At 36.5% G+C, this 25,745-nt stretch overlaps 5 protein-coding genes across 11 annotated transcripts; 1 reads left to right on the forward strand and 4 right to left on the reverse strand.

The window, feature by feature from the left end:
• Positions 1–128: 128 nt before the first annotated feature.
• On the reverse strand, positions 129–3,089 carry MYB17 (myb domain protein 17). 3 transcript variants are annotated; one of them, XM_018124678.2, is made up of 3 exons: positions 2,104–3,089; positions 1,201–1,330; positions 129–1,056 (listed from the first exon to the last, which is right to left on the reverse strand). In XM_018124678.2, exons 1-3 carry the CDS (start codon positions 2,234–2,236, stop codon positions 357–359), a joined length of 963 nt encoding a protein of 320 aa, XP_017980167.1. In that variant the 5' UTR covers positions 2,237–3,089; the 3' UTR covers positions 129–356. The 3 variants fall into 3 exon arrangements, with proteins under 3 accessions (XP_017980167.1, XP_017980174.1, XP_007051857.1); XM_018124685.2 differs by lacking the exon at positions 2,104–3,089 and adding an exon at positions 1,503–2,090; XM_007051795.3 differs by lacking the exon at positions 2,104–3,089 and adding an exon at positions 1,424–2,090.
• Positions 3,090–4,636: 1,547 nt separating this feature from the next.
• LOC18614173 (DEAD-box ATP-dependent RNA helicase 8) lies at positions 4,637–10,581 on the reverse strand. Its single transcript, XM_018124670.2, has 10 exons — positions 9,791–10,581; positions 9,276–9,336; positions 8,297–8,531; positions 7,509–7,747; positions 6,451–6,702; positions 6,186–6,366; positions 5,610–5,698; positions 5,443–5,516; positions 5,170–5,291; positions 4,637–5,015 (listed from the first exon to the last, which is right to left on the reverse strand). The coding sequence occupies exons 1-9, from the start codon at positions 10,084–10,086 to the stop codon at positions 5,213–5,215; spliced, it is 1,506 nt and encodes a 501-aa protein (XP_017980159.2). The 5' UTR covers positions 10,087–10,581; the 3' UTR covers positions 4,637–5,015; positions 5,170–5,212.
• Positions 10,582–11,509: 928 nt separating this feature from the next.
• LOC18614175 (acetyl-coenzyme A carboxylase carboxyl transferase subunit alpha, chloroplastic-like) lies at positions 11,510–17,544 on the reverse strand. 4 transcript variants are annotated; one of them, XM_088808651.1, is made up of 12 exons: positions 17,277–17,543; positions 17,069–17,103; positions 16,465–16,945; positions 16,057–16,131; positions 15,591–15,698; positions 15,339–15,499; positions 14,890–15,004; positions 14,623–14,777; positions 14,029–14,080; positions 13,887–13,955; positions 13,666–13,743; positions 11,510–13,172 (listed from the first exon to the last, which is right to left on the reverse strand). In XM_088808651.1, the coding sequence occupies exons 3-12, from the start codon at positions 16,846–16,848 to the stop codon at positions 12,165–12,167; spliced, it is 2,205 nt and encodes a 734-aa protein (XP_088664777.1). In that variant the 5' UTR covers positions 16,849–16,945; positions 17,069–17,103; positions 17,277–17,543; the 3' UTR covers positions 11,510–12,164. The 4 variants fall into 4 exon arrangements, with proteins under 4 accessions (XP_088664777.1, XP_088664781.1, XP_017969494.2 ...); XM_088808655.1 differs by lacking the exon at positions 17,069–17,103 and having other exon boundaries at positions 16,465–16,865; positions 17,277–17,544; XM_018114005.2 differs by lacking the exon at positions 17,069–17,103.
• Positions 17,545–18,224: 680 nt separating this feature from the next.
• LOC18614176 (propionyl-CoA carboxylase) lies at positions 18,225–23,317 on the forward strand. Of its 2 annotated transcripts, none has more exons than XM_007051803.3 (14): positions 18,225–18,315; positions 18,394–18,462; positions 18,560–18,761; positions 18,855–18,929; positions 19,066–19,167; positions 19,351–19,391; positions 19,625–19,741; positions 19,994–20,108; positions 20,214–20,404; positions 20,493–20,609; positions 21,389–21,469; positions 21,622–21,860; positions 22,209–22,248; positions 22,594–23,317. In XM_007051803.3, the coding sequence occupies exons 2-14, from the start codon at positions 18,415–18,417 to the stop codon at positions 23,152–23,154; spliced, it is 1,929 nt and encodes a 642-aa protein (XP_007051865.2). In that variant the 5' UTR covers positions 18,225–18,315; positions 18,394–18,414; the 3' UTR covers positions 23,155–23,317. The 2 variants fall into 2 exon arrangements, with proteins under 2 accessions (XP_007051865.2, XP_088659780.1); XM_088803654.1 differs by having other exon boundaries at positions 18,239–18,308.
• Positions 23,318–23,378: 61 nt separating this feature from the next.
• On the reverse strand, positions 23,379–25,091 carry PLIM2B (GATA type zinc finger transcription factor family protein). The gene is made up of 5 exons (XM_018114033.2): positions 24,774–25,091; positions 24,546–24,645; positions 24,411–24,436; positions 23,991–24,080; positions 23,379–23,895 (listed from the first exon to the last, which is right to left on the reverse strand). Exons 1-5 carry the CDS (start codon positions 24,906–24,908, stop codon positions 23,620–23,622), a joined length of 627 nt encoding a protein of 208 aa, XP_017969522.1. The 5' UTR covers positions 24,909–25,091; the 3' UTR covers positions 23,379–23,619.
• Between the last annotated feature and the right edge of the window lie 654 nt (positions 25,092–25,745).

Genomic DNA, 25,745 nt, shown 5'->3' on the forward strand with positions numbered 1-25,745 from the left:
AACAATGGAGAAGAAACAAAGGGCAATTGGTTTGGTGTTTGAACTTGTATGTATGTGTTGGTGGAAATCAATATTGTCAACCCAATTTACAGGGTCAGAACTGTGAAACAAATATTGGGAAAATAGAATTTGCAAATCCCCGATTAAAAGTTCCAAACGCCATAAGGAGTTCTTATCTACCACATATAATAAACAAACTGGGTTTCCATGGTGGCATCACCTCTGCCAACCAGCTAATTGCCTAGCATACAAAAAAGTTAGGCCAATGGGCAATAACCTTAGCACACAACTGGCTTTTTGGCACTTAAAAATCCCAGATCAAAATTCAAGCAATAAGGGCATTACAATTATACAAATCATGCCTTCAGATAACCTTCAGAGGGGGAGATAAAAGATGTGTCAGTCAGCATGGCGTGAGATGTGGCATAAGTATCAACATTTTCCAAGAAGCTCATGTCATTGTTAATGGGAAAGTCCAACAGCAATTGTAGTGCAGTGTCTGATGAATCTTCCGACTCGTTTGAACATGATGAATCGGATGCATCCACTGGGTCCTCAGTGCAAGACTTGAAGCTCTTGCATGCTGTATCCTCAATTTGATTGCTTGCTGGGGTAGAGGACCCTGCTATATTGGGGCAAATATCAATGGTAACAGCTGAAACTGATCCACATTTTGTCGATGAAGATGCCTGAGATATGGGGCTTTGACAAGCAGTTTTGTCTTCTCTATTCAACTTCCTGAAGGATTCTCCAACTTCAGAATTCCATAAGCGTAGAAAATAATCGGAGTCAGGTTTCCCCAATGGTGGTGAACTGAAGAGCAATGACTCCCTTGAAAGGCGAGCCTCCGCTTCAAGTCTAGCACTCTCCCATTGAGCCATGTGGCGAGTGGCAGGAGACGTAGGTGCAGCTGTGGTTGGGCCGCAAGGGGTAAATGGCTCGTGAGTCTGCGGATCAAGACCCATGCAAACTAGGCGTTTCTTCAGGTGAGTGTTCCATAGGTTCTTGATCTCATTATCGGTTCTTCCTGGCAGTTGAGAAGCAATGGCAGCCCACCTGTGAAAATCACGAAGATGAAAAAGAAGGAAACTTTTCATCCTTGCGTTTGATACTAACAATTCTGTTAATTTCCTCGAAAATCATTCTGACATGAAAAGCTAATTCCAACTTTAAACAAAGCTAAGAAGAATAGCAAAATACCTGTTTCCAAGAATGCCATGAAGCTGAATGACAAGCTTCTCTTCCTCCAGGGTGAAGGGACCGCGTTTTATGTCTGGCCTAAGATAATTTGTCCACCGAAGCCTGCAACTCTTACCGCACCGAAGAAGACCTATCAATGAAGAAACCCAATTGGATAAAAAGCTGAATTTCATATAGTAGTACACATATATTTTAAGATTCATTCGAGTGCCTAAGGAAAAACCTGTAATGATTTGTGCGTCATAAACACCATGAATTAACATAAAGCAAGAAAGAAGTGGCAGAACATATGGAGAAATTACTGGTTCTAGTTGTGAGCTTCATCGAAAGGGTGAAAAGGCTTCTTTTAATAATCAATTTTTCTCACTGCAACAACTTTTCATCCTTTCACTTTTTCTACCAAACCACTGCCTTAAACTCTAATAAATTTGTTTGTGTGTCCCGCCAGAGGAAAAAGGACACATTTAAGAAACAGGAAGAAGGTAACGAGTACATACGCATGAAGGTAGTTCTTGGTTAGATTTCATCAAGGCAAGCAGTGTTGGTCAAAAACAAATAGATCAAACCAGAAACAAAATTTCGGATGGTGAAGGATGACAGTAACAGATCTAAAGTAAATCATTAATGTAAGTAGGATATTAACTTGAAAGCCAAGTCTTAAGATAATCCCACCATAATATATTGGCATGGGAAATCCAAATGTCGGATCAGTCCCTTCAGTCCAAAAACAATTAATGGGTGTCTTCACAGCACTTTGGAAGCGTTTGCTTTAGAGGACACAAAGAAACTTCCAAAATGCTTAAAGAGAGTGTATACTTGAATAAAACTATAAAAAGTACATGAGAGCAACAGAAAAAAAAAATCAGAAAAGGGTTTTCTTGGACTGAAGTCTGGCGACCAAACCTGCAAGCTTAGGAAGAGAACGCCAGCTCCCATGGCCATGTTTCTTAATGTAATTTACAAGAATCTCATCTTCTTCAGGAGCCCATGGCCCCTTCTTCAAACCCTTCCTGTCACAACATGGTGTCCTCCCCATCTTTTCTCTTTTATCAGTGTTTTTCCAAACGACAAACAAACTAAATGAAAAAGATCAACAAAAAACCCTTCAAAATTTTGAGAAGAAGGAACTTCGCTGAGTTCCCGCTGAACCTCTACTAAGAAAGAAAGAGAGACAGGAAAAGAAAGAGAGTGTGTTTTTGAGTGACAAGTGCTGTGGAGCAAATCATACAGTTTCACATAAAAACTTTAAAAGGGGTACAACAAGAGAGAGAGATGCTTTAAATGCAAGTTCGATCTTATCTAGGCAAATCGAAAGTGATTATCTAATAAATAAATATAATAAAGTGGGTGCAAGAAAGAACGATCAGCGAGTTTCAAGCTGGCTTCTACTGCTTTTCAATTAATATGGGGTATATAAACCAGTGTATGTATTTATGTTTGACAATCACAACATTGAAGAAACTTGAAAGTTGAAAATCATCATTGAGAGAGAAAAAAAAAAAGCAAAAACAACAACTTGTATAAAAAGTGGAGAGAGTTAATGAAGGGTTCCTTTTTCTTGAGGGTTTGAGCTGCACAGAATTGGAAAGAAATTAAAAGAACAAAAAAACCCAAAGAGAGAGAGAGAGGAAGAGAAAGAGTGCAATGAAGATGAAAGGGAAAGCATTAATAATAAATTCTCACAGAGAAAGGACATAGAAAAATTTATGGGGAAAGAGGGGAGTAATGGCAATGAAAAGGACATGCATGGGATGCACACACCATGAAATAACTCTCACCCACACTTTGTTTTTGTTTGTTTAGTCAAAAAATGAAAGAAAAGATAAAATCCAAGAAACTAACACTGTTTGTTGGGACAGAGAGGCTAATAGGGTTTGCCGGAGTTTTCAGCAAGTGATAATTAAGGAGCTTTTCAAAACGAAAGGGAGGGAGGGGAGGGGAGGGGAGGGGAGACTGGGGGAGTAGAGTGAGGGGCGGGGATAGACCAATAAGTCACGTGGTGACACGTGATGGAACATGGCCTTGCTTTAGTGAATAAGGGTCCATTTTGCTTTAACTCTATTTTCCTTTTTAAAATAAAAAAGATCGTGGGTTTTGTTTGTTTCCTGTTATATTTATAAAAAAAAAACAAAGAGTGAAATAAATGTCAAGGCAGAGGGCAATGGCCGAATGCCAATGGCAAGTCTTTTCAGGTTTTCAGTACAATAAATGCGCTGAATAGCTAGTCAAAAGAAAAAAACAATTGAAAAACAGCAGAGCCAAGGCGAAGAGGGCGTGTGTTGTCGTGTGGTGCGGTGTTGAGGTTCGTCTTCGGATTCAATCAGATTCACTCTCTGATCATGAAGCGTCGGGACCGACAGTTGTTGTTGTTTCATGTGTAATTCCGGATTCATAATTACTTGTGTGCGCATGTACTATTACCCTGCCCTGTATTTATCAGCGTCTCTAGTGTACTACTCCTTGTATACATTTTTTCCATCAGTTTAATTTCTTCTTTTGTTGCATTTTCTATTGTTAGTATTATCCAAATTTTCATAATTTAATATTAAAATCTTAATGAATTGCTAGTTCTAAAACTGTTGCAAAATACCGGGGGGGGGGGGGGGGGGGGGAGGGGGGGTGGTTGCCTTCGAAATAATTACCTCATAACATAAAGCGAGCCTAGCAGCAGCCTTTTGACGTTTGCATCTCTTTGTGCCTAAATGATGAAATCCTTGAGTTGAAAATATTAATTTCTGGCATTTTTCACCTAAAGACCCAAACTGTGGTTCGCACAGGAAAGGAGAAAGGACGGTTTCTTGTGGAAATTGCTTGCATTTATGATGTCGGCAACTATTGAGAATGCACCTCGAAATTGTGTTTTGAATTGGTTTGGGAAAGAGCCAAAAGGATCCGTTTTCTTCTATAGCTGTCCAATAAATGAGACAATCTGACGTTCCAAGCCGGGGATTACTTGTTCCATAAAAATTGACCAAAATGCTCGTTCACCATTCCAATCCATGCTCTACTTGGCAGTCGAAACCAAATAGAACTGCTTCAATCACAATACGCCAATTACCTTTAGTCCTTTTCCACATTTACCATAAAAATTGAAACATTCATCTCCATTTCCTCGTCAAGATTTTGGATTTTACCATCAGTCAGCTTCTGAAAAGCTGCTAGTCCACGCTCTAGAATATAAACATAAAGTTGAGTTGCTTAGAGAGTAATTGGTGGGTGGAACATTATGATAAAGTAAAATACCGAAAAAACAAAAAAAAAGAGGTGCATTAAAACCAAATACATCCAAATTGCCTGCCAAATTCTGATCAGCAGTGGTAGGGATTTCAACATGATTCTGCATACTTAACTACCACCAAGTGGCAGATTCTGTCACCTATGGAGTTACAGAAGTAATGAGGTCTTTTAAGAAAATTGAAAATGCAAATGCGATGTCCCAAACAAAAGCCAACATTAGGACTCCTATCCGATGCTTTTATTTATTGAAAATAACAAAGATGAGCACATGCACCAACAGAAACAAGACATAAATTTCTTGTACAAGGTACAACCTTAAAAACAATTCCACCATCATCAGACTAAAAAAAGGCAGTACCATACCATATGTTAACTAAATCAAAAGCACGACTCATCTAAACTCTCTCCTACTATCCTGTTAATGTTTCAGGACTATGAAATTTGAGAAACCAATAGAAGCATTCAAGGCTTTACACACATACAGCACCAACTAAAAGTGTTCCACCAACACCAACTACTTTTTAGAATGCGCACCCATGTGCATGGACAAACACCTTGAATGACCAGCTTCATTAACCCTAACAAACATGCAAATAATTGCACATCATCAATTATTGCAATATATAAATAGCAAGAGATGAAATAATAGAACATTGCAAACATTAGAAAAAGATAACAAAGAAATCACTCCATACATGTATAGTAAAACGGGACATGAATATAGTTGCTCACCATTGTTACCACCTTAGACTAAACAGGAAACATCCACCATAAATCACCGGCAGTAAATAGCCTGATCAATATGAGGAGGAATTTGCTTTATTTCAGTCCCAAGTTCTTGTTCAATCCTATACCTGTTAGAGAAGACCATATAACACTTCAATGAATCAGAAGAACCTCAATGTAAATATATTATAAGTCATTTTAAAGAATCAGAAGAACCTCAATGTATATAAACAAGCTATAGTGTCAAAAAAGGTAGAGATATTGTGACATATAACATACAAGTTAAAGCGGTCCTCATAAGTGATCAAATTCACAGCTAAACCAAGATGGCCAAACCTTCCTGATCGACCAACCTGCCCATTAAGTGAATATCCATGATAAGTACAAAAAATAAAAAGATAAAGATGTTGCAACTTGCAAGTGAGATAATATCATAACCAACATACCCTGTGAAGATATGTTTCTGAGTTCTTGGGAAAGTCAAAGTTAATAACAACATTCACAGCTTGGATATCTATTCCCCTTGTAAAAAGATCTGCAGCAAGCATAAGTACATCGTTAGGAGATTATTCTACATATAAGAATCATAGAATGCTTAAGAAGAATAAAGCCGTTTTCTGCACTGGCATAGGGAAAAAATTTTAATGAAACAAAAAAATGAGTATGTTGATTGAAAGAAATACTATGCCCCCCTTAAGACTGAAAAATAAAAAATCAAATCAAAGCTTCAATAATATAGCTCAACAAGTACCATATATATTGACAATTTAATATAGCTCAAATTGTAGAGCACACTAAACATGATAAGCAGCGGTGGGTTTAGATAGTAGGTATTAGAGAAATTAGCTATGGCGTCTAGCAAAACAAAGAAAATGAAAATGAAAAATAAAATGCCTAAAACATAAAAGACAGCAAAAGAAAGTCCAAGAAACCATATAGGCTGAACACCATTGGTTTATTTGTTAAGTAATCAAATAGCACAATAGTTCATATCCCAAAAACACACAGCATGGCACACATACCAGTACAAACAAGGTTCCTGCATGCACCATTGCGGAAATCATGAAATACTCTGTTACGATGATCCTGAAGCATCTTAGCATGGATATAAAAGCAAGAGTAGCCAAGTTCTGTAATTTTCTTGGCCAACAGTTCCACACGATTAACTGAGTTGCAGAAAATGATTGATTGATTTATTTGAAGCTGGAGACAGAAAAAAAACATCACATCTCATCCAAAGAAAGAGGAAAAGAGAGAAACTAGATAAAAGTTGATATAAGATCAAACCTTAGAGAAAAGAGTATTTAGGCAGTGGACTTTCTGTCTTTCTTCCACAAAAGCATAATATTGTGTAATACCTTTCAGAGTAAGCTCATCCATTAGATTAATAATATAAGGTTTATGTAGGTATCTGTCTTTAAAGTCCTTAACAGTAACAGGAAATGTGGCTGAAAACATCAAAATTTGACGATTTGCTGAAAGAAAACGTATCAGCTGCTCTACAGAAGGTTGGAACTCTGGAGACAAAAGCTTATCTGCCTGAAAGAAACCAAAACACAAAACATCAGATTTTGCAGATCTGAAGTTAAAATCAAGCAGACAACAGAAAGTGTCTTGCCTCCTTTTTGCAGAAACTTTTTAAGAATTATTATGCCAATGATTCACTCACTCTTCGGAATTCTAGCTCCAAAACTAACATTCATACAAAAGATCAAAGGGTAATATAAGAATAGAAGATAATAGTGCTCAGTCTTTAGTTATGGACATTTTACAGAACAATAGATATGGGGATTCAAGGTACCTAATGTAGTGAGTACGCAAAATGAAAACTTGACGACATAACCAACTTCAGTAACTACATATACCATATATCAGTTAAATTTTCCAAAGAAAAAGATAGCATAATGGGATTCAGCCTTAACTTACAAATAAGAATTAAGTATTTCCAATTAGATTTAAATTCTTTAAGCAAAGGTATAATCAATTATGCAGACAACAGCTAAAATCTGGATCTTTGGAGTGAAACCAGTAAACTGTAAAAACAAGATAAACAGGATTAATACTTTCTCTGCCAGTTCAATCAATGGCAAATAGTTTGCAAATGTATTCTCAGGAGATCACAACCTAACCCCCCATCCCACCCAACTGAAAAAGACACAAGAAAGTAACCATTATTCCAACATAATCACTGTTCACCAAGATAAAATATATAAATATATATATATTTTTTCTTCCTCCATGTTTATCCAATATATTTCAACTTCATCAAATATTCTCATGTTAAACTTACAAAGGACAACAGATCAAACTGAAAGATGAATACAGAGAAACTACCGAATAATTACCTCATCCATGATAAGCATTGAACAATCTTTCAAAATGCAAACACCCTTTTTGGCAAGGTCTAGAATTCTGCCAGGGGTTCCAACCAGTAAATGGACTGGTTGATACAATCGCATGATATCATCCTTGAGACTGGTACCTCCAGTTGTGACCATGACTTGAATTTGTAAATGTTTCCCAAGCTCCTTACACACTTGTGATGTCTGAAGAGCCAGTTCTCGGGTTGGAACAAGTATAACAACTGAGCAGAAAGACATACATTGAGTAAAACAAGAAACCCCACAGATAATATAAGTAAAACCAAAGTCCAGCAGAGGCATTGATAATTTCTTTGTGACAAACTTCACATCATATAATAGAGAAGTCAGATATGAAATTGACTCATATCTCAAATTAAGCCAAGAAAGTTTCAAGTAAAGAACTTAATTAGGGCAGGTTTCTGAAAGAGAAGTAAAAGTTTATGCCTGGACTGACACAAAAAGTTGAACCTATTTGCAAGAAGGAAGACATAATGCACTTTTTCAGGAAATGGTGCAGAACTTTGACCTTCACTCAACGGTGTCCATCCATGCCAATGCCCATAATTCAAATTTCAGTTAAAAAAATGCAGCAAATGCCATTCATGCAATCTTTTCCACTATCTGATTGACATGCAGATCACGCAACTAAAATAATAAATAATTGAAATGGCAAAGCTATCCTACTAGCAGTACCCATTACCATTGAACTGGGCCTATAATTGCTACAAACAGATACAACAAAAAAATAAGTCAATAGATGGAGAATTAACCTTGAATAACATTGTTATCTTGGTCAATTTTTTCCAAGGCAGGAATGCAAAACGCGGCTGTCTTCCCAGTTCCATTTTTGGCTCTAGCAAGAATATCACTTCCAGTTAAAGCAATAGGAATACTCTCTTCCTGAATGGGAGATGGTCTTTCAAAACCCTTCTCATATATTCCCATAAGAAGTTCACGTTTCAGAAAATAGTCCTCAAATTCATTTCCTTTAGTAGCTGTGACATCCTGGAAACAATTAACTAGGCAGATCACTACATAAACATGTCATTAAAAGATATGGAAACATCTCCAAATACCCATGGAATCACTATCATGCCCTCTCACGAGATATATGTCATAAAAATAAGATGATGCACTACCAAGGATGAACTAATGCAGGCCTAAAAATAGCACTCAGATGTGCAAGTTCAAGCCAGAAGGCCTCAACATCAGAGAACTAGGTATCACTGTTCACATATTAAAAACTTTGAAAACTGTCCATGTATAATTGTATATCATAGGATACCAGGAATTAATAAAGAGTAATCCACCTGCATTACCAGAATTACAAAAGTAAGATCGCAATTTGTCCTTTGGACCACCCATGAACAAATTAAATGGTAAAAATTGGGATCATTATAGTATCCTCAAGAGATTCAACAGATGTCCAAAATAGCTGCTTTAACAAATCCTTCTAAGTATGAATCAACCATTCTAATCCCTATCTTCTTGCTATTATGGTCTTTAAGCAGAAATGATGATAATTCATGAGAGCACCTGAAACTACTTTATCAAAGTCCCATCCAAGGCAAGGAGAAGAATTTTTATCATTTCAATATATAAAACCTATGCTGCAATTGCCTTCTTAACATAACTGACAAAAGCATAGCCTTCAAGAAATGTTTAAAATGATAGTTTTGCTAAACAATACCCTGCACAAGGAAGTAGTACTTCAACACTACATGATTAAAATATCATTAACAAGCATACCTCTGTTTTGTAGCGTGTATCTGGTGGCGGTATCTTTAGCCTTGCCTTCCAATCTTGTGAGCTGAATAAGGAAAAGAAAAGGGTAAATAACTGTAAGACCATACTCAACAAACCTGATATGTTTGTTAGTAGGAAAGGCAGGGCAAGAAATTCAATTTGTAAAAAATCACATGAAGATTAAGTCTCAAACTATAGCATCTACAAGGAAACTCCGCGACTAACTGTCATAGAAAATGTTACAATTTAAGAAACAAAGAAGTAAAAAGTAAGCACAAATGTAGTACATAAACTTCCATTCCCTCATCCAGTCCTTTCTCACTGTTCTCCAAACTTTCCTAACTAATGGTGAGTTCGGGACTAAATCAAACCCTAGCACTAATAATTTTATCATTTTATATGTAAAATACTCTATTGTTCAAGATATATCAAGAGAAATAACACCACGAAATACAAATAAAAATAGATTTAGTCATAAATACAAATAACAACAGCAACACGAAGAAATGAAAGGAAACCTTGAGTCAACAGCTTCGGATTGAACGGTCTTCTCGACCTCATCGACGACACTGGAGTCATTGCCGCCGGGCAACAGGTTTCGCCTGAGCCACTGTTGTTGCTGTTGATGCTGTTGATGCTGTTGTTGCTGGTGATGTTGTTGCTGTTGGTGATGTTGAAACTGCTGGTGATTCTGCACCAAATTCCTCTGCACGTAGTGCTGTTGCAGCGGCCTCGACTGAAAACTAGGGTTCGCGTTCACTCCGCCGCCCCGGCCAACGCCGATCCCCGGTGGATACCGCCCTCTACTATTCATATCACAACCCTAAACTCCAAAAAAAAAAACCCAAGATTCGAAACCCTACAAAAACCGAAATCTGTACACAACTACAAAAAAGAAGGGGAAAAAATTCAAAGACTAGGGTTTCTTGCAAAAAGGTAACGCCGTAAATAGTGGCAAAGCAGAGGGCCCTCAAAGAAAAGAACGAAAGAAAGAAGCTAGGGTTTGTTAATTCAAAAAAAGAAGGAAGGTTAGATCGTAAATTAGGTTGAAAACTGAGGGTGCTTCTGCACGGATCCGTTGAAGGGAAGAAAAAAATGAAAGGATTTTTGAAGAGAAATGAAATGATTTTGTTGGTTTGAGGGTTTTTTTGATTTTGGTGGCACAGAAGGAAGTTAGAAAGAAGAGTGGAGAAGAGAAACGGGTTGATTCATAGTCGTTTCTGGGCTTAGCGGAGAAAATGGAGCTTTCTTTTTTACGGTTTCGTCCTTAGGGCGTCCGGATTGCTGAGTTTTTCCCTTTTTCTAATTTTGATGCATGGCCCGCCTTTCTTTTTTATTTTTTATATTGCCCACAACAACTACCCGACTTTTTTTTTCTTTTATTGGGTTACTTTCTGTTTTTTTTTTTTTAAATTATCTATTTAAGAATTTTATATATTTTACTTTAAATAAATTTTTATAAATAATAATTAATTAATCGTTGTTAGCCAATATATTTTTTGTTATTTTTATAAACATTAATATGATATTAATAAAAATAATAAAAAATATCATATAATTATATTATAATATTATATTCACATGTTATGTTATTATTTATTATAATACATCAAAGTATCTTATCATTATTATGTGGTAAAAAATAATAAGTTGTGTTTTTACTATCAATAATTAATCAATGTTAATTATAAAAATATATTTGATTTAAAATAAAAATATAAAAATTTAATTAAATATAATAAAAATAATAAATTATTTAAATATTTAAAAAAATTTTAAGTATAATCCTTTTTTTTTCTTTTTTATAGTCTTAGAGAAAAGACTATTAACTCTATAATAAACATTTTAGATTTTAATAATTCAAAGTTTATATATATATAAAATTTGCATGGATTTTTTCCATTTTAAAATTTAGTAAGCGTGTAGAGGAAAATGCTCTAAAAGACTTGCAAGACTGCTTTTGTGCTTTTTTACATATTGAACTAAAATTTATAAAAGAAAAGAAAAAAATGGTGAATTTAATAAATAAAGTACTGAAAAAAGAAAGAAAGCTTAGCAGGGAAGGTGCTTGGTAAGCAAGGAGTCAGGACAAGGTGGGAAAGCTCAAGCATAAGCAGGCATTATCTTTTGGGAATTATTAGTGCATTATTACCACCAATTATGAAAAACTTAAAGGGAGTTTAGTGTAATTTGAATCAATCAAAAGGGAAGGAAAAAACTGAACCATGATTGAATGCTTTTTGGGGTTGTAGCTGTAGGACCAGAGAAAATCAAATTGTTGCTTTCTTTTTCTGTTTTCTAGTACATAACCTCTTTGTTTTCTTTATCTGATGGGACTGGAAAAAGTAAAACAAAACAATACATATAAAGTTGTACTGCCATAGGCTACAAAACAAGAGGATGAAGCAAAGCCAATGTCTATAGTAATCTACCTGCTTGTTGGTGCATACAAAATGGGAAATCTTTGTTTGTGTGAAGTACCCTTTTTCTTCTTCATTTTGTTTTGGGAAAGATATCTAACACTGGATGTTCTATTTTGGTGCATAAAAATGGAAAAATGGGCTCATTTGTGAGGAATGCAAGTCACAGTCAAGAGGCATAGATAACAATCTTCACTGGTAGTGGAGCTTAGTTTGTTTGGGTGTAGTGAGGGTTTGGATGAGAGCTCTAGACCGAAGCATAGTAAGTTGCTTTTCTACCAAGAAAAAGATAACCTTCCATGGGTTAACAGTTCTCCTCCATCATACTGTAAGGTCTTCATGATAACACCATATATCATTGGACAATGTGTCTAATTTCATCAAGGACAAAGGATAGTGGTTTTAATGAAAAAAACTCATTGTATACTTCGAATTGCAACATACATACTTTGTATGTGTAAGATGCTGTACATCACCACCTGCCGTTTTCAGCAGCAACCTTATCATCGGTAGCTACTTCCAAGGATGATGCAAATTCTGTTCTCAACTTCTCAACCTTCTGTTTTAGTGCCGTGTTATCCAAGGCAGCAAGAATCCCCCCCTTGATCTCTGTTTCAAGTTCTGCTGCTTTTTGTGAACTGGAGCCTTTAGCCATCTCTGCCTTCAACTCCTCAATTTTGCCACGAAGACCTGCTACATCAATTATCCTTTCAATCTCTCCACCGATCTCTTTGTTCACATTTACAATCTTCTCCTGTATTTCTGGAGGTGCAGCTGTGACCTCTCTCTTTCTCACTCCAACAATCTCCAAGTTAGCTGACTTCAAAACTTCCATTAGTTCTTTCTTAGCTTTTACTGCCTCTGCCACCAAATCCTTGTCCAGTGGGTCACCTTTCGACAATCCTTCCTGAGCATTTTCCAATTGCTCCAACTTTGCCTTGACCTCTGCCGGAATCTTCTGATTAATCTCAGTTTTCAGTTTCTCATTTTTCTCTTTCAGCTCAACAAGTCTGCTAACCATGCTTAGCTTTTCAAGCTTTTGCTTTAAGCCAAGATAGGCCCCTGGCCGTGACAAATTTTGTTTAAATTCATGCATCAGTTTGTCCACCTTCTCCTTTAAATTACGATTAAGGTGCTGATTATCAGGAGCTCTGGATAATTCCAACTTCAATGATTCAAGCTTCTCTTGCAAGCCCATTGAAATGAATGCCCTGGTAACCTCCTTGTCAACATCCTGCTTAAGTTTTTCTATTGCTCGGTCTTTAATTGGATCTGAAGGTACCTTTGCCTCCAAAATCTTCTTCTTTAACCTCTCAAGATCTGATTCTATATCAGCAGCTTTCAGCATGCTGGCATCAGAAGGCTTCATGTTGTGTTTTCTTTCAGGTTCCACTGGCTTACCTTCTTGGAAACCTCCAATTGACCGAAATTTGAGCATTCGGTGGCGAAGCAACTCTTCTGTATCCATTTTTGATAATTCCTATGTTCATTTCAATATCACTGTAAGTGGCCAATGACTTGGAAATCAACAGAAGCAAAAGAACAAGAAAGAATAGTGGCCAAATCAACTTTGCAACAGAAACATTGGAAGAGTAACTTCTTCAAGTAGTGCACAAAAGAAATTCAAATGTAAAAGCAGGCTATTTTTTGAAGAAATCATGTTGCATCAAACACCATTTTATGGCAGAATCTCGCAATACTGTCCAGAAGTAATTGCAACAAATTCTGCTTACTTTTAAAGTTCCCTCTAGAGCAATGGTTAAAGGAGGAAATAAAAAAAAAACGATTTTCATTAAGAAATGGCTGCTGTTATAATGGACATAAACACATAAATAAACTTGGGTGCCAATTTTTTTCAGTTATTACAACCTCGAAGGTTTACAAAGATATACCGAACTTTAAAACCACTATAGACGTTCAGTATGCAAATTTCTTTCCCTCTATCTGCACCTAGATTTGTTAACATCACTTACCTCCATGGCCTGAGTGATTGCAAGTTTAATTTGTTGGGAAGTCCATACAGGATCAGCATGTGCACCTCCAAGAGGTTCCTATAAATCAAAGCAAATATGACAACACGGGTAAAAAAAGAACTCCTATTGTGATGGACAGCCATTGTCAAATCCACTGGGTTGGAATGCTCAAGTAACAGGAAGAGCAACATGATAAACCTTCAGAGGTTGAAGGTGCTTACAGGGATGATGCCATCAGCAATTTTGCGCTTGTAATGTTCTTGAGCTGTTATCCTCAGTTTTTCAGCTGCCTATAAACGTAGTGAAACATCAGTCCTGACATAATTATGGTTCTAATTTCAATCATCAACTTGAATCACTTACCTTAGGAGCTGCTTGAGAAGATTTCCACAGTATAGCAGCACATGCTTCAGGACTGATTAGAAAATCAGAGTCAAAAGAAACATGTATTTCAGACTTCATCTATAAAAGAAATACTGCTTAGAAGGATCGGAATATAGCATGGAAACAACACCTCTAAGAGGTGTTAATATATCTATAGCCAGTCAAAGGTGAACTTGAGAAACAGTCATTGTACAATACCATGTAGAACTATGAGAAGTGGGGCAATAAGCTGATGTTCCTGTTGATTGATAAAGATCAGTGACCGAAGAAAAACTAAAAACTCAAATTAACTAAGGCTCAATTTCTTTGATGCTTTTGTTTTTTGCAGTCTTTAGTTTTCTTTTCATTTTTTTTTAATTTTTTGCTTTTTCCTTTCTATTCATTTTTTGCAAAAAAAAGCTAAAATATCAACCAAACGGAGCCTAAGGAAATTGACATGTAAAAACCTTTCTAAACTCGGAAGGCATTAGTTATATTTCACTTAATAATTTATGTATCATAATCTTCAGTTAAAGTTGTACCTTCCAAGTGATATTACTGAGATAAGGAGGAAAAGGAAGGAACTAGTCTCACCTTGCAACATACAGAACAGAGTTCTCAAGCATAAACAATTTATTGGGGCAAGCAATGGCCAGCGCCCCTCCAGAACCACCCTCACCAACAACAACAGTTACAATTGGCACTTTAAGGCCAAACATGGTCCTCAGGTTATGGGCAATTGCTTCCCCCTGTTAGGGTAAAACAAAAAATGGGCCATATTATTATATGAACTTGGTGTTTCAGAATTCAGTGTAGGTAATATCACAATTTTAAATGTCAGAAGACAGTTTGTACACACACTTGACCAAGTTCCTCTGATTTGAGATCAGCGAAGGCCCCAGGAGTGTCAACAAATGTAATAATAGGAAGACCATGATGATCAGCATACTTCATCATTCGCAAAGCCTTCCGATAGCTGTTTGCAAACAGAGCTCCATATGAGTCTTTGTTTACAAATCAATGATAACAGAGAAGATTTAAAACTATTTAACGCAGGCTTTCTGAAATAATTAGAGGTTATGATCACATCTCTGTTGCCCCTACATCTTTAATGAAGTAAGAAAAATTAAGAAAATGCCAGGACAATTTTAGATATCAAATAAACATGATTTACTTGATCAGGAAAGGTGTCAATTCTGATATTTAGTCTCTTCATTTAAATTTTTAAAAGATCTCATTGGAAGACATGACATCTAATGCAAGCTGAATCTTCAAATTACTTATTCAAGTAAAAGATCCTTGAAACGTACCCATGGGGAGTTGGCATTGCAAAATTGCGAAAAATGTTCTCCTTTGTGTTCCTACCTTTCTGATGGCCTATAAACATGTAGCTCTTACCATCCATGCTGCCTATACCAGTTACCATAGCTGGATCATCATAGCCTGCACGATCTCCATGGAGTTCCACCCACTATAAGATAGTAAAAGAATAAGAGAGTAAGAAAGTAGCTTCATATGCTTTTAGAATTGAAACATATAAAGGTTATGCACTATTAAAATACCTTCTCTGTGATATTTAATATATGATCAAGAACTGTTGGTCTATTGGGATGTCGAGCAATGGTCAGGCGTTGAATGGGTGTCAAATGTGTGTATAAATCTTTCAGTGCCTGATGTTTAGAACACAGAAAAAGTTACAGATATGTCAATAAGAATGTCAATGAAAAGTAAATGGGGACTTGAAATTTTAGTGAGAATATTTAAGCAACCAACAGAAGCCTATGCAAAGAGTACTTAGGAACGCATCAGCAGTTTTCTCATTGTTACAACTCATAAGCTAGGACAACTAAATTCATGCCTACGTTTTGACAAAAGAAGTTTGAAAACTACCAGAAATCTTTAGTATTACAGCAATTAACATAAAATTCTGAAATTTACCACCGAAAATGAATGAAAAAATTAACTATACCAGTGATGAACATGAAAACAAATTCTGACATAATGGGGAACAGAACGTATTAGATTAACCTGTTGATACTTGTTTTCCAAAGCTCCAATTTGATCAGTAAAATCCAGACCAGTTTCATCAGCCATTCTACATACCTGCCCAAAAAGTATAGTGAACAAAATAACAAAACATATAAGGAAGGCTTTATGTCTCGGTTTTGTGCCTTATGAACACCTAAAACGTCATGGTCTAAGGAAAAGAAAATTGCTCCATTTTAAGATCACAAACAAAACTAACATTATATTGACATAACATGATACATAGAAAAATTCTCTGGAAGGGGTCTTCACTCTTCATGAATCCTCATCATATAGCTTTATACAAATAATGAGTTTTTTAAGAACATGAACAGGAACATTAGGAATGGTTTAAATCTCTTCAAATAAGTGACGACTATATCAAATGGCAACCAATGAAAAGCAACTCACCTCAATAATCTTTTGCTCAAGATCAACCAGTGGCTTCTCGAATGGTAGAGTCACCGGTTTTGGTTTCTCATCCAAAGGCTTGAAGTAAGACAGGTAAGTTAAGTGTCCATCCGTGATATTCGGATCAATATCATCAGGCCAGGGGTAATCATACTTCTTCCCTTTCTTGACTTTTGCAATAACACGAAACTTCTTCCCATTGTCATTCCTAGAACCTTTTAAAGCTTTTGACCAATACCCATTTGCTCTTCTAAATGATCTAATAAGCAATTCACTAGCCAAAAAGTCCTTCCCGAAATATGAGTTTGACCCGAATTCAGACCTTCGATCTTCACATCCTCTTCCCCTTCCACAATTTCCAGCTACTAATGATATGGTAGCCATCTCAATGATCCAACTCACTTCATAAAAATCCAAATATTGCTAATCTAACATTAATTCTTCATGTAACAATGATACATTCTTTCTACTTGAATGCCTGCTAACAAAGTTGATTAAAAAAATAAAAATTCAACTTCCTTTCAGATATTCTAATTCACCCTGTCAAAACACAAAGACTCTAATGCCAAGGAAGAAAATGACTTCTAACATTAATTTAGCTTACTTTCTTCAGTTACTTAATCCTTTGAAGAGTATAATCTACCAACAGCAATAATAACAAAAGATAAGTAAAATGCTCAAACAATTAATAAAAAACCATGCTACTTATAGAAAGTCCAAGTAAACAAATTCTTACATACAAGCAATGGAAAAGCTTCATTTTTTATCCAAAATTAGAAACAGAAAAGTAAAAAAAAAAAAAAAAAGATTACCAGAATGTTGTTGAGAAGAAGCTGCTGGTGCTTACAAATTTGGGTTTCAGGAGAATGAAGAAGAACTGAAGAAACGTGTTAAGAATGAAGAAGGGCCGGAACCAACGGTCGAGATGTTCCCCTGCTTCAACGAAGAAAACCGTTTCCAATAAAAAAATATTAAAAGCAAGCTTACAACTGGGATTTTCTGTCGACAAGTAGTAAACAGGGGACGTGTGTTTCACGGGAGAGTTGTAAAGGAATTGATGTGGTTGGACGGTGCGTGGCAAGTGCTGGAAGTGAAGGTGAAGTTGACAGTGGTAATCCACGTTGAGGATAACGATCAACTACCACCAAGGTCCAACGGTCCTCATGCACGTGGCGCGTCAATTTTCGACCTTAAGCCATAATCAATCTCCTTATCCGTTTGCCGATTTATTACTTTCCCGTCATGATCTGTCCCAAAATCTATAACATATATAATTTCAAGACCCAAAATTAACTTCATATTTAGCCACGTTTTTATTCTCATCAACTGTCACGTGAAAAGTTATAATTTTTGTAATATATTTAAAAAGAAGAATTGACCAGGTGAAGGACAGAGAGAGTGAAAGAGAAAAGGCATTGCAGCAAAGAGAGAGAAAGAAAAGGCCGCAAAGAGATCAGAGTTTATGGTTGAAGCAAAGAGGGCGATTGCAAAGAGGTCCGTGTGTTGCACACGGGTCATACTCTAGTAGTAATTAAAATCTTAAGAAAATAAATTGACATAATAATTTGGTCTAGTAATTTTGAATTTAAGGTGAAAAATGAATTTGGGCTTTGGATGAAAAACAATGAGGCTTGAAAATGCAATGGGCTTCATGTGAAAATGGCTGCAAAAAAGCACTCAAATCGAACCCATTTGATGCTAAAATGAAAAACACTAGTACATCATTAATCTTCATATATAATATTTAATAACCCTGATGTTGTTTTCTAAACTCTAATTAAGAAACTACTCAGTTTGACTAGAGGAAGGGCTATAGTCTGGAATCTGGAGAAGGAAACTTGGAGGTGACTGGTGAGACAATTTCGTAACTGTTAGCTTCCTCTTGAACAAAGGCAATTTTCTGAATTGGTTTGTTTTGTGCATAATCAGCTAATTTTCCAACAAAAATCAATGGAGAAGCAGAGCTGTGGTGAGATTTATAACTGCATGATCAAGCAGGTTGGTGTAGTTCGCTTTGACTCGATTTATCAATTTCTATAGTGAAAGAGCATAGCAGTTTTCAAGATGATGAATAGTTGAATTTGTTGAACTGCAGAGAACCAATCGTCAAAGAAGAAAAGACAAAGTTTACATTGGTTGTGGAGCTGGGTTTGGAGGTGACAGGCCAATGGCGGCTCTGAAGTTGCTTAACAGAGTCAAAGAGCTGGATTATATTGTTCTTGAATGTTTAGCAGAACGTACCCTTGCTGAGCGGTACCGGGCTATGGTGTCTGGTGGTGATGGCTATGATTCTAATAGTATGTTAACATTGGTATCAATCGTTTTGAGTTGTAACGAATATCTTTATTGTTGGTTTTTCTCTAATGTTTTTACTGCTGTTAATTTTTCAGTTTCAGAGTGGATGTCTTTGCTACTACCTTTGGCTGTGGAAAGGGGAACTTGTATTATTACCAACATGGGTGCAAGTATGGAATTTGAAGACAAAGATTAAAATGTTATGTCGTCTGCTAAATTTCACAAAATGCTTTGCCTTGATGTTTCATTTAATCTATGATCTTTTCTTTTCATTTTGGCCATATCATTTGGTTCATTTCTGAATAGTGGATCCACTTGGTGCTCAAGAGAAGGTTTTAGAAATAGCCAGCAGCCTAGGGCTCAATGTGTCTGTTGCTGTGGCTCATGAGGTCTTTGTTAATGAGTCAGGTATGCTTGGCCAGTTGGCCGCTTCTAAATTTATATTAGTCTTGTATGAGCTAGTGAGGTATGATCTTTATTTTAGGAAATACAGTCTGTGTATATATTGAGTGCAATGCAGATCTTTTTGCTTCATTGCGTTTAGCTACATTCTGTGACTCCAAATGCAAAGATCTACTTTCCATTATTCAGGTTCAGGACCCTTGTCTGAGAAGCCAGTTGTCATGGACGGTGTAAGAACCTGGTATTCCTTGCCTGTACCATTCACTGGTCTTCTTTTTTATATCTGCAATTGCTCTCTTGCTTCCTTATAGTTTTAGATTTCTTTTGCCTTTTAGATTTTGATCTATGGACATGTGTAAAATGATATGTGGTTAGGTTTTCATCAGCATTTGCATTTTTCCATCTTTAGTCATGGAAATTACGGAGGAATGCAACCCTTGACCTCAGCTTTGTTTAATCTCAGAAGGGTATTAGCACATATCTGGGAGCTGCTCCAATAGTTGAATGTTTGGAAAGATACCAACCAAATGTTATAATTACTTCAAGGGTTGCTGATGCTGCACTATTCTTAGCACCAATGGTATGAAAACCTATCCTTTCTTTTCATTACTCTGCTTTAGCTGTTTCCTTTTGGACTCTTGGTATAATTCTCTAGGCTTTCATGACTTTAAACATCAAATTAGTTTTACTTATCTGCCATTATGATTCTCTACATTAATTATCATAATTATATTTGACAGCATGAATAGATGAAGTGCTGCTTTTTTGTTGGCTATGCTATGATTTTGCATTATGAAATTTAATCAGAATGATCTCACTGGTATTTGATTAGGTTTATGGACTGGGCTGGAATTGGGATGATTTGGAGCTATTAGCACAGGGATCTCTGGCTGGCCATCTTCTAGAGTGTGGTTGTCAACTCACAGGGGGATACTTCATGCATCCAGGTGAATTAGGCTTTGTTTGTCTCGATAATAACACAGTAATAGGTCAATTAAAATGGAGAATTCATATTTACTCAGTTTCAATATGCTGCATTTTCTCTAATTTAGCGGACAAGCATAGAAACTTGTCGTTCTCACATCTCCTGGATCTATCACTGCCATATGCTGAAATTTCGTTCAGTGGGGAAGTATGTGTCATGAAGGCAGAAGGTAGTGGTGGGGTTTTAAATTTCAGCACATGTGCTGAACAACTACTTTATGAAGTTGGGGATCCAAGTGCTTATATTACACCTGATGTTGTAAGTCAAAATGCATTTTTTTGGAAATTTTACCTGCAATTGCAATGAAAGGGAAAATTAAACAAAAATATGCATCTTGTAAATGCAGGTAATTGATTTTCAGGGTGTCTCATTCCAGCCATTAACTAGCTCTAAAGTTCTCTGTATTGGTGCAAAGCCTTCTGCTCATCCTGTACCTGAGAAACTTTTGCAGTTGGTTCCAAAGGTAACCTTCTATTCTAAAGGTGATGTTTAAGCTTATGAGAGCTTTTTCCTTAGTTTCAATTGTTCAGTAGATGGCTTGTAAGTTCAGTCTAGCAGATTTGGGGTTTTGTGTGCTCTATAGATTCTTAGTGCCATGCGTTAAGCATAACTTGATTATCCACTTTTTTTATCTACTTGTTTTGGGGTGTGCTTGCCTGTGTGTAATTGGGCACAGATGTCCGGAGGTTTGAGAGAGATAAACGGCAGATCAACACTTTTTGATGATTAATCTGATCTTACATGGTAATACTTGAAATGATGGTAAAATTTCAAATATTAGTTTGCTTTCTTTTCCTATCTATTTTGACTTAGTAGGATTCTTATTTTGGTAATCTTATGTAATGATCTCCTAGCATTCTATAATGAAAGTTGTAACACAGGTGAGATGAGGTACCATTTCTTAAGTTGTCTAAACTATCATGCTTGACAACTTTGTGTAAGGCAAAGATTTGCCAAATTCAATGTGCTGATATGTTGACTAAGCTAATATGACCTGACTGAGAAATTTTTCTTTGCTCATCGTAAATGCTTAATTGTTGTGTATTTCAGTATTTCACTGAAGCATGTCTTCTCTCTTTACAATATGACTGAGGGAATTCCCTCTCTACTCCTGGTTGCAGTCCCCCCCACCCCCAAGTTATTACAAGTATTTTCTAATCAGAGACATTACCCCAGTGGGTTTAATGTCTTCAAATAGTTTAATTTGTATTCCTTATAAGTTCAAATTCATCTTGTTTCCAGGATTGTGGATGGAAAGGATGGGGTGAGATATCGTATGGAGGATATGAATGTGTTAAACGTGCTAAAGCTGCTGAATTTCTGGTAGCGCTGATGTAAAAACTGGTGGTTTATTTCATTTTTTGACTCGAGATGACATTCTTTGAAATAGATCCTTGTCTGTAAAAGCGTTCAAAATACTTTGCTCACTGATTCCATTCGACTTTTAATATCCCTTTTCTTTCTTCATATTTTAGGTTAGGTCATGGATGGAAGAGGTATTTCCTGGTGTCAGTTGCTGTGTTCTTTCTTATATAATTGGACTTGATAGCTTGAAAGCTACCAGCATTGATAACTATTCATCAACATGGAAGGCAAGTGAAGATATTAGACTACGCATGGATGGATTGTTCCAGGAGAAGAAACATGCAGAGCAACTTGTTAAAGAGTTTACCGCATTATATACAAATGGACCAGCCAGTGGTGGTGGTATCAGGTATATTTTCTTCTAATCTTATGTCTATTTTATCTACTGTAAACGTGTATAAATTTACATGATCATGCATGTTATGTATGAACTCTTGACAAGAAGAAAACTGAAAGATTCTAATGCAAACAATTAACTGCACATAATTCATGTGTAAAGTTCTGGTTCTAATTTTTATGAATTGCTCACTTTTAGTCTTGTTTGTCATGTATAAGAATCTAGTTGCAGTGTTATGCACGCATCTTACAGTTGTTTATACTTTAGAACTCTCCTTAAAGCAACCATGTACTACTTTCTTCCTTGGCCCAATGATCTTTGTGCCTAACCTACAACTTTTTTGTTAATTATCTAATGCAGCACTGGCCTCAAGAAGGAGATTGTTCTGGAAAAGCAATTGGTATCTCCCACTACCTTCCTTCCGTTTAAGTAATTTCTTAGTCCATGAAATAATTTATGTTGAAATGGAAACTGTAATTAAGCCAACCTCTCAATTTCAGACTATTGAATTCACTAGTTTTTGGATATGCTTTTTCTATGATAATCTTGTGTAGTATGCAAAGTACTTTGTTCTAATACACTACAATTTCTTCCCCCAACCTTTATTTTTTGATTAAAGTTTATATCCTATAATTGTTAAGTTTAAGATACATCTGTTATTGTCTTATTTAACACATAAACTATCAGCATTACATAGCACAAAAAATTTCTTAACAAATACGTATTACTTTGGTTTTCCATTTAGATTGGACGTGAACATATTTTCTGGCGGATAGCAGCAAAGCAAACAGAAGTCAGTGAATCAAAATGTCAGAAACATGTCTTTCGAGATGTTATGAAGGACTGCGTTTTGCATGAACCCACATTGCCACCATTCCCAGAAGAAGATATTCACAATTCTTCATCACCAGAAATTGGCCTCTCTGCTACTCAGTCTAGGCAAAAGATTCCGCTCTATAGTATAGCCCATAGTAGGGCTGGAGATAAAGGAAACGACTTGAATTTCTCCATCATCCCATATGTTGTGCAGGATGTGGAGAGGCTGAAGATTATCATAACACCCCAGTGGGTAAAGGGTGTGGTCTCAGTCCTCCTGGATTCATCTCCAAAAGCCATTGATGAGACAGAGAAATGGATGGATGAACATGTTAAGGTAGAAATATACGAAGTCAAAGGAATTCATTCTTTAAATGTTGTGGTCCGGAACATTTTAGATGGTGGTGTCAACTGCTCCCGGAGGATTGATCGGCATGGCAAGACCATCTCAGATCTTATATTGTGCCAGCATGTGGTGTTACCTTCATGATTTTCCATTTTCCATTTCCATGCTCAAAAGTTGTGACTATCATAACAATTGTTATGTGAAGCTTCATTCGCATATGAATTGAACACCACTTGTTAATAAAATTTGTGCAGGAAGTAGGCTTCATGCCATGGAAACTTGTGAATAAAAGTTGGCTTTCTGAGTATTTGGGTTTTCATGTGAGTTAGCCGCATTATGAAAAAGCCTAAGCTGATCAATATGCACTATTTCAGTCAAATCCAGGTTGCAAAGGACCTGGAAACAATTTCAATATATATTATCACGCCATGCAGTTTGTATCGATTACATAAATAAGCCAATCCAAAACAAAATATGAATAATCAGGACAAGAAATTCAACTTTGATGAGATGGTCTGCCACCCAATCAAACTATTGCAAAAACTCTAAAGAAAAGAAAGAAAAAATGATCGTGGTGGGAATCATAAGAACCAGGGTATGTTTTAATTTTTAAGATTGCTCTTCGGAGGGCTCTTCATCAGCCGCAGCTTCCTCAGCCTCAGCTTGATTTTCAGCAGGCTCGTTAGATGCAGAGGAGTTATTTCTCTTGTGTGAAGCAGCCTGCAGAACGTGGTTGTAGTTTCCTTTCTCCATGAAAAGCTGAGCAAAATGGTGCTTGCAGTAGAGGACCCCGTTCAGAGCAGCATACGAAGAGTGTGTCAGATGACACCCACCATGAGCACACCTGAAGCAATTTTTGTGGTAACATTCCCCTTCCATCGTCACCTGTCCCAACAATGTGAAACCAATATTGTTACAGAAATTTCTGACCAATTAACAAGAGGAAATTAATGGTAGACTGTATTGTTCAATTTACGAACCTTCTCCAATGGGTACACTGTCTTCTGGCAAGCGGCACACTTGTCTTGGGTTCCACAGAACAAGGATGAGACTTTGCTGGGAGTCCTAGACTGCAACAGATCACAGAAAACTTTTTGTCATGATCATAGGAAAAAGAAAAAGTATCTTGGTCCATTTTAATTGTATTAAAATCTGTATATTCGACTGGATGTTCCTGTTAAGAGTCCGGGAATGTCTCGACAGAAATATTGTGACTGAAATCTCTCTCTTTATTTCCCTGTCTTTCCCTGTCTCCATCACCGGAAGAGAACCTACAGTTAAAGTAGTTTTGCCTAGGCTAGAAGTTGTATTTGTTAGTTGTTGTTTTGGCTCAGAATGGAAACTAAAATGCTGTATGAAACCGATCAAGTATAAAACATATAAAAGCAAGGAAAACATACCAGCTCATTTTGCCTTTCAGACTTTACTGCAAAAGTGATCATCAAAGAAATTAATGTCGTTAGCCTTAGCCATACAGCCAGAGATATATCATCTCCAAATTTCGTAACAAGAAAAAGGGACAAGATGGGTCTTACCTGTGTGGAAATTCTTGCTGAAATTGCCAGATTCCTTGAATAGTTGCTCGAAATGAGGCTTGCAGTACAGGACTCCATCCATGGAGGAGTAGGTGCTCATCTGTGAAGGACACAATAAACATGTTCATTAGTTGAACAAATGATCTACACCAGGTAATCATTTCATGCCAACCTGACAAACCTTACAATTTAGAAGAGGGAAGAAAAGTTTGAAGAAATTGGACATACCACAAGGTTCCCCTTACAATGGCTGCATTTGAAGCAGGTTTTATGGTAAGGCACTCCTTCAAGAGACAACATATCCACAACATGGACAGTCCTATCACAAGCCTTGCACTTGTCCAAAGTCCCCGTGAATGCCATTTCTTTTTTGCGTCTCTCTGGACTCGGAAAAACTCTTGGAAGAGGTAGAGTTTGCAAACGAAACAGGGTCCGAGGAACAGGGAAAATGTTGGACAAGAAAGCAGCTTGCCCGTTGTCGGTTACCCCAGACAAAATGAGAGCAGATAAAAGTCCCTTCTTCTGTTTATAAAAACAGTATATATATCAGATTATAACGGACTTGTGCCTTCTCTTGCGATGAGGTAAATTTGATAGTGCTGGGCTGGTGATTGGCCGGACACGTGATTGGAGATCCCATTATTATGTGGGAAATTTGGAATGTTGATGTCCTGAATGTGGATGGAATTCCATTGAACTGGAGAGAAAGAAGGTCTGCGCCTTTTGACCTCTTCAAGGGGAAATTTGGATGAACAAAAAGGGTAGCCAACTATTTTTGGCTAATTAATTAGACTTGGTGTTAGTGGTGGTGGTCATGTTGTGAGCATATCGCATTGATAATGACCCAAGATTCGTATAGAATCAGACAATCGAAATCAGTAAGCTAAATGGATGAGGCAGCCATGTGATTCCAACTCACTACTAGCACGAATGTACCTATGCATGCATATTTGACAGGATTTCTATCATTCAATTGAAGTAAAGTACAATAGAAAGTTGAAGTGAAATAATATGACAACTTAATAGAGAAATGGTCGATTTATATTTGGTTCTTAAACAGTGCCACACGATAAAGAAGTTCAGAGAAACAAGCAATAATTATTTGTTTAAGTGAATAGATTTAACCATAAAAATATTGTAAAATTATTACACATACAAAATTAATTTGAGGTGTTTTAAGAGAGGCTTAAAAACAAAACC

The sequence above is a fragment of the Theobroma cacao genome, chromosome 1 (assembly GCF_053813885.1).
Source record: "Theobroma cacao isolate CCN51 chromosome 1, ASM5381388v1, whole genome shotgun sequence".
NCBI classification, from domain to species: Eukaryota; Viridiplantae; Streptophyta; class Magnoliopsida; order Malvales; family Malvaceae; genus Theobroma; species Theobroma cacao.

Excerpts from the sequence above, each read along its gene's own strand:
- MYB17 (XM_018124678.2), bottom strand. The coding sequence starts at position 2,236 with ATGGGGAGGACACCATGTTGTGACAGGAAGGGTTTGAAGAAGGGGCCA. Across the intron at positions 1,331-2,103 it reads TTCTCTTCCTAAGCTTGCAG|GTCTTCTTCGGTGCGGTAAG; the intron begins GTTTGGTCGCCA and ends CTTCATTGATAG. Across the intron at positions 1,057-1,200 it reads CATGGCATTCTTGGAAACAG|GTGGGCTGCCATTGCTTCTC; the intron begins GTATTTTGCTAT and ends TGATTTTCACAG.
- LOC18614173 (XM_018124670.2), bottom strand. The coding sequence starts at position 10,086 with ATGAATAGTAGAGGGCGGTATCCACCGGGGATCGGCGTTGGCCGGGGC. Across the intron at positions 9,337-9,790 it reads TCCGAAGCTGTTGACTCAAG|CTCACAAGATTGGAAGGCAA; the intron begins GTTTCCTTTCAT and ends TTCCTTATTCAG. Across the intron at positions 5,292-5,442 it reads TATGAGGACCGCTTTAACTT|GTATAGGATTGAACAAGAAC; the intron begins GTATGTTATATG and ends CTTCTCTAACAG.
- LOC18614175 (XM_088808655.1), bottom strand. The coding sequence starts at position 16,848 with ATGGCTACCATATCATTAGTAGCTGGAAATTGTGGAAGGGGAAGAGGA. Across the intron at positions 14,778-14,889 it reads AATCAGAGGAACTTGGTCAA|GGGGAAGCAATTGCCCATAA; the intron begins GTGTGTGTACAA and ends TTACCCTAACAG. Across the intron at positions 13,744-13,886 it reads TTGCTGATGGCATCATCCCT|GAACCTCTTGGAGGTGCACA; the intron begins GTAAGCACCTTC and ends TTTGATTTATAG.
- LOC18614176 (XM_007051803.3), top strand. The coding sequence starts at position 18,415 with ATGGAGAAGCAGAGCTGTGGTGAGATTTATAACTGCATGATCAAGCAG. Across the intron at positions 19,742-19,993 it reads CACTATTCTTAGCACCAATG|GTTTATGGACTGGGCTGGAA; the intron begins GTATGAAAACCT and ends GTATTTGATTAG. Across the intron at positions 22,249-22,593 it reads TTGTTCTGGAAAAGCAATTG|ATTGGACGTGAACATATTTT; the intron begins GTATCTCCCACT and ends TTTTCCATTTAG.
- PLIM2B (XM_018114033.2), bottom strand. The coding sequence starts at position 24,908 with ATGGCATTCACGGGGACTTTGGACAAGTGCAAGGCTTGTGATAGGACT. Across the intron at positions 24,646-24,773 it reads ATTGTAAGGGGAACCTTGTG|ATGAGCACCTACTCCTCCAT; the intron begins GTATGTCCAATT and ends TGTCCTTCACAG. Across the intron at positions 24,081-24,410 it reads CTGAAAGGCAAAATGAGCTG|TCTAGGACTCCCAGCAAAGT; the intron begins GTATGTTTTCCT and ends GATCTGTTGCAG.